Source organism: Zingiber officinale, chromosome 10A, assembly GCF_018446385.1.
Source record: "Zingiber officinale cultivar Zhangliang chromosome 10A, Zo_v1.1, whole genome shotgun sequence".
NCBI classification, from domain to species: domain Eukaryota; kingdom Viridiplantae; phylum Streptophyta; class Magnoliopsida; order Zingiberales; family Zingiberaceae; genus Zingiber; species Zingiber officinale.
Window position 1 is genome coordinate 3,132,150 of NC_056004.1, and position 6,678 is coordinate 3,138,827.

General features: G+C 41.0%; 1 protein-coding gene across 1 annotated transcript; it reads right to left on the reverse strand.

The window, feature by feature from the left end:
• Nucleotides 1–5,626: 5,626 nt before the first annotated feature.
• On the reverse strand, nucleotides 5,627–6,678 carry LOC122027279 (probable calcium-binding protein CML31). Its single transcript, XM_042586203.1, has one exon. It carries the CDS (start codon nucleotides 6,284–6,286, stop codon nucleotides 5,702–5,704), a length of 585 nt encoding a protein of 194 aa, XP_042442137.1. The 5' UTR covers nucleotides 6,287–6,678; the 3' UTR covers nucleotides 5,627–5,701.

The following is a 6,678-nucleotide window of genomic DNA, read 5'->3' on the forward strand; positions in this document are numbered from 1 at the left end:
GCTTGGACCCCCCTTTATATAGAGCTCTTGTAGCACGTGTGCCCGCTCCCCAAGGCGGATATGTTTCCTAAAGTTTTCCCTGAAAAGACTTGTCAGTAAAGTGTCCCTGACACAATACCTTAACAAGCCGAGCATATCTCTGATGTGACAGTGAAAGCTTCAGTCGTACGATCTTCTGGTTGACCATGTCTGGTGTCAGCGACACTAACTCCCAAAAGGATGTTGATAGATAAAACAGGGGGTCTGCTGCTAGGCCGAGTGGAATAGCCACTCGGCCAGAGTTTCGCTGTGTCCGTACTACGTCCGCTCGGTCGTAACTCCACTACGACTACCGAATCTTGTTGTCGGGCTGAGTGGAATAGCTGCTCAGCCAGGATACCGTATCCTCCTGGCGTCCAACACCTCCTTAAGCGTCAGCTGTTCGGCGCATCCCCCGAGTCAAAGGTAGGGTCGGATCGGACACCTTCTCCTCCCGGTCGGGGACCTGATCATCGCCCGACCGACCAATACACTTATCGTTCATTTGACCATATGATACTCAAATGTTAACCACCTTAACTTTGACCCCTATCGTAACTACTATCCCCGCAGGATGAGCCTCTCCTTATCACCGCATCAACATTATTGGGACTCAAAGATTACAAATTAAATTGTAGATATTATATATATTACGTTAAGCACAAAATTTGAATTGATTCTTTGAGCATCATAAACTCAAAACATGCCATTAAAATAAATACTAGATAAACATACATTCATAGAGAATTTAACGTGGTTTAAATCTCTCTCTCTTTGATTTACCATATAATTGTAGAAATACAGGTAATTTGTAAAAATTATATAGAATTTAAAATCAACTTACAGTTGAATTGACATGAGGAGATGATCTCAAACTGTCAATAGGGGGTTTTTATTTAAATGTTAATCTCAGAGTAACTAAGTGAGCAGAGCGTCCGAGCAAAGAGACCGATCGGACGAGGCAGACAGACCTAACAAGAGAGGTCGGTCGGACGAGGCATACAGGCCGAACAAAAGAGGCCGGTCGGGTTGAGCAGACAGATCGGGCGACAGATAGGTCGAGCTGTCAGAGAGGTTGGCCGGGCCGAGCAGACAGACCGATCGAAGCAGACAGGTCGGGCTGTCAGAGAGGTCGGTCGGGTCGAGCAGACAGGCCGAGCGAAGTAGACAGGTTGGGTTGTCAGAGAGATCGGCCGGGTCGAGTAGACAGGCCGAGTGAAGCAGACAGATCGGGTTGTCAGAGAGATCGGTCGAGTCGAGCAGATAGGTCGGGCTGTCAAAGAGACTGGCCGACCAGGCGAGCTGACAGGCCGGGCGAAGATCTCGAGCGGGCAGAGAAGTCTGTCGGTCTGACAAAGAGACCGACCGAGCGAGCTGACTGAGGCCTGCGAGTCGCAGTTTCCTTGAAACAAATTCGCCCACTTCCGGTAGTGCTTTGAGGCTTATAAGGGACCCGAATGCTACCACGGCCACTCCGCCGAGCAGGAGATACACGACAGAGGAGGAGGAAGAAAAAATAGAGAGCCTTTGCTTTGCTTGCTGTATGTTCTTTATCTTAATGGTCATTATTAGCCGAGTTGATTGTTCCACTTGAACAAATTTTGTCCCGACCGGTCCGGCATTCATATGCGCAGGTTGCGCTCGCATACGAGTCAACTTGGTTCAGTGCAATCCGAGCCCTAGATTTGCACCCCCCTGCGCACCCACACGTGAAAGAGAGTCTCTCCCCATGCATTTGTTCACATCCTCAATATATGTGAATCAACATAAACCAACAAAAATACATTAAAACTTCCAATGTAAAATTAAAGTCTCATTCATAATGAAACCTCATTCCTCTTTCATTTCTTCTCCATTCACTTATTCAACAATAATTTATATGATAATGGATGAAATCTTCAAAGTAAACTCGACGTTAACTAATTAACGAGATTTCAACAAGCTTGACTTTGACCAGAAATTTCTCTTGACAATAATAATGCTGGCCTCTCCCTAAATGATAAAGTGAAAACATGAGAAAACAAAAATAGTTAAAGTCTTTAAATCTTTGTCTAAACTCTTATAAGGTTGCTTTAAGAACTTAATCACCATGAGTATCACAAAATTGTAGAGTAATAGTTAATCTTTAGTACCCAAAAGCTCTTCGAAAACTTGTATATTTATGACTTAAATGTTCAACTCAAAAGGCTAATTTGGACACCTTTGATTGGTTGAACCTTTGATTAGTTGATTAACCATATAATCATATGAAAATTGAATATTAGATTCCAATAGCATGCAAATTAGTTCGATAATCTATATAATTCAATTGATTAAACAATGTTAAGGTGAGCCAATCAATTAATCTCAAATAGACTAATTATATTCCTAGCTGTTTTAGTCAACTAATAATTACCTTTCTTCAGTCAATTAACATATCATGGTAAAAGATGAATACGTTCGTTTCCAGCACTTCTGTCAATTCATCCCAGGATCAACACAGAGGAGATAAATCACGGACGGTTACTAGCCTTTGGAATAGTGACTAACACATAAGGAAAATATTTATCTTAATTTTTACCGAGATTCGAATCTCAAATCTTATTATGATAATATTTTATATATTAATCACTAGATCCATCCGAATAGATAATCAACTAACACATGCACAACTGATTGAAGGAGCACATTCAATCGATTAAGTTCAAATAAACTAATATCTAACTGTTCACACTCTTCCATCGTGTCAAGTATTAACTTTATGATAGCATGGGATGGGCAAATGATCATTACATGGGATTATGCTATCTAGAAGTTTAAAGGTCAATTCTCGACACCAAAATGCTTATTATATTCGTGCTCTCCTCCGTATGATCACCGTTCAGATGGAAAAAAAAGTTACTTGTGTTTTACCTCTCTATAAAGAAATGTTGGTCGGCCGTGTGAGATGTCCAAGATCACATATGACCTTTTACCATTAAGTATTAATTTTATACAATTTAATGAGCTGTCCGTTGTAAATACTTTTCGATTTACTCTAGTAACAAGCGGAAAATTTCCATGAGCCCTGACTAGTAATCCTGGATTAGTTGACATAAGCTGTATATCTAGTGGCAACTAAAAAAAAAAAGTTATGCAATTGGTGTTGGACAATCTTATTTCTCGAGATTACATGGGATAATTTGAATTTGAAATTACTGAATCAAAATCAATCTTATTTATTAAGATGATCTGGGCGAATAATCTCAAACGGTTAAATAGGATAGGGAGAGCTACTTGAGATGATTGAGCTGCCTTGTATGGTCGAGTCTGAGCAGTTGAATCCGGGTAACCGAGTGCCAAGTGCTCAAGTCTGAGTCAGCCAAGTGCTCGAGTTCAAGTAAGCCAAGTGCCAAGTGCTCGAGTCGGATTCAGTCAAGTGTCGAATGCTCGAGTCGTAGAGTCAGCTGAGTATCGAGTCGAATCAGATTCAGTCGAGTGTCGAATGCCCGAGTTGCTGAGTCAACTGAGTATCGAGTCAGTCAAATGCTCTCGAGTGGAAGCAAAGTTTGAGTCCACTGAGTGGAAGCCGAGTCATTGAGTTTGAGTCGGTCGAGTGCTCCCGAGTGAAGCTGAATAGTTGAGAATCCGAGTCGTCGAGTCACCGAGCTTGAGTTGATCAGCACTCTGGGTGTCGAGTTTGGCCGAATGCTCCTACCGAGTCTGAAAGGAAGATGTTGAGGCCTGCATATAACATAATTTTCTTAAAATAAATTTGCTCCACCTCCAGCTATACTTTAAAGTTGTTGTGAGTTGTCTATTTCCTATGATATAACAGTAAACTGTAATCCCCACCAAGCAATAGTAGTCGCGGCTTACTGAGAGATACATGAATGTTATCATGAGTATTCTACCAAGCAAGAGAAGCACGACAAAGAGGATGAGAGCGAGGGGAAACACAGGTGGCTAGAAATTCTCTTTTTTGCTATAGCTTTTACTTTTTCTCTTTGCTCAAGATTTCACCTCCTTATATAGAAGTGCTCACCCCCTATTAGGTTGAATGACCGAGTAATGACTATTCAACACCTAGGTTAAATGACAATCACCAACCATCAATAGTCGACTATTACTGTGTGGAGGTTACAGAATCGTCACTTTTGTTACCACACTTAATCAGTAATAAAAAAATGAAAAATTTTCACTGATTGGTTCGACATTCGACATGCACAAGTCATGCTTGTACACGAATTAACATGATTCAATATTAATTCAGACTCTAAATTTACTCCCCTTTTATAGACTCACATATGAGAGTCTAACTACAATGCTTATGATATAATATAAATCAACAAATCCACATTGAAACTTCTAATGTAAAACCAAATCTCATTCCCAATGAAATCTTTTCTTTCCTTTCCACTTTTGTCACATGACAATTGGTTACTCTACTTGTAGTCAATTAAAATTATTTGAATATTATTCAACTTAAAAATTGTCATAAGATGACCTGAAATCCAAGACTTAAACTAACTAGTCGACAAATATGACTGGGGTATACCAAGGCAATTTCAAAATAGTTACAGAATCTCAAATAATTAAGATTCTTGCATTATTCAGATCTTCCTTCAAACTCAATAAACATCCTTGAGTCCTTAACCCAACCTTGGTTAACTCAAGTTGTGATGTTCATCAACTAAGATCCGTTCGATTTGGGTCACCTACTCTAAAATCTTATCAGTTAGGATTATCTATTTCTTCTCAATCGAGTTACCTATCCTAAAGTTCTCTCAAATTCAATCCTCTCAATCTATGTTATTTGCTCCCAAATTAAATTTGGTGCAATTATTTAGTTCTAATACGTGTTTTCAATTAGATTTTATTAGATAATATTTAGTGAAATTCTTTTTTTTTTCTTTTTTTTAATATAAGATGAATTTTAAAACAAAAATCTTGACAAGCCCTCCATAATTTGCATTTTCACAGTGTGTCAATTTAGTTGCTCGGGATTGGCAATTGGTAAATATATGAGATGTTATCATCGTAAAATTTGAAAATTAATTCCTAATTAGTAGGTAGATTTATTTTTTTTTTCTCATGCACTAATTATTATTTGGATGGATAGTCATTCATATTTTACCTCCCTTCATATATTATCGAGATGGATTATAAAAGACGTCTAGGATGATCATCATCTTTTTACCACCGTACATGTCAATTTAATAAAGAAAAAAAAAATCAAAAGACATCCCTTTATGTCTAAATCATCAAAGATGCCCCATTTGAATTTTTTTTTTCTTTAATCATAGGACACCCCACCTAATTGTTCCAGCTTATATATTTATCCAAATGCTGTGTCATTTCTTGTCTAAATTTTAAACCTAATTTTTAACGAGTTATTTTAAAAGTTATAAAAGGTGGAACCGTCACTTTAGCGGTCCCTTGGGTTCGGCCTCCACATATATCCAGAGAAGATAAATCATCATTAATTAAGCTGGGCTGGCAGGAGGATGACTGGGATCGAGTGGATATTATGTTATTTTCTAAGGGACTGAAACAAATAAATGATGCCCTCTTAATTTTTACCTAATTTAATAAATCTACATCTATGTATTTATTAGTACTACGATACTAACTAAGAAAATCAAAGGAATATCAAGACGAAGTCGAACACGATCCTCAGACAAATCGACATGAACAAGACAGGGACAGGGGAAAATGAAGGTGCCTAGAACATCATTATCCGGAACTCATCGAACGTGATGACGCCATCGCGGTTGATATCGTACTGCCGGATCATAACCGTGCACTCCTCCACGCTCTTGGTCTCCCCGAGCTTCCCAAGCGCCCGGCGCAGGCTCCTCGGCGTGATGCACCCGTCGCCGGCCTCCTGGTACACCTTGAACGCCTCCCTCAGATTCTTCTCCTTCTCCTCGCTCTCGTCCCCTTCCACCAGCCTCACAAAGTCGTCGAACCCCAGCAAGCCGTCGCCGTCGCTGTCGCTCGACTCCACCACCGACAACGCATCCTCGTGCGACAGCTCCTCCCCTATCGACCGCATGCAGCTCTGCAGCTCCGTCGCCGAGATCTTCCCGTCGCCGTTCTCGTCGAAGTAGCAGAAAACGTGGTGCAACGACGACGACGACTTGGAGACGCTGGGAATAATCGTAGAAGAAGGCGGCAGCGGCGGCGGCGACTGCTCGGCCTCTGTTTTCCCCTGTTTCTTGGGCGGCGATTTCGCGCCGCAGAACAGAGTGATCAGCTTCGACAATGCACTCGCGCGCTCCTTCTTCTTCGGTATCGTGCCGTCCATGACGAATCAACGAGACGATCAAACGCCGAGTTCGATAAATGATGATGGTTGTGATCGATCTTGAGACGGGAAGAGGCCGCTTCCATCCAAAGGCGAAACCGCTCGTTGGCGAAATTGCCAAGCGCCCGATCGAAGTTCGAGGTTCCGCGTTGATTATATACGACGCAGAAGGGCGGCGGAATACATTAAATTAATAAGCACTCCGTTAGGAATATTCATTAAGCGAACTTTCCAGGCAATTTCCGCGTTGATCCTTAGTTTCTACAAACTGCACGGAAAAGTACGATTCCACATTGCGTAAGGTCTTCTTCCAAAGCACTTTTTTTTCTCTTGATATTCGATGAACTTGAGGTAGCTGCCTCTGGTTTTTGCAAGCGACTTGAATTGTTCAT

Bases quoted from the DNA above. Each gene is read 5' to 3' on its own strand.
- LOC122027279 (XM_042586203.1), bottom strand. From the start codon at position 6,286: ATGGACGGCACGATACCGAAGAAGAAGGAGCGCGCGAGTGCATTGTCG.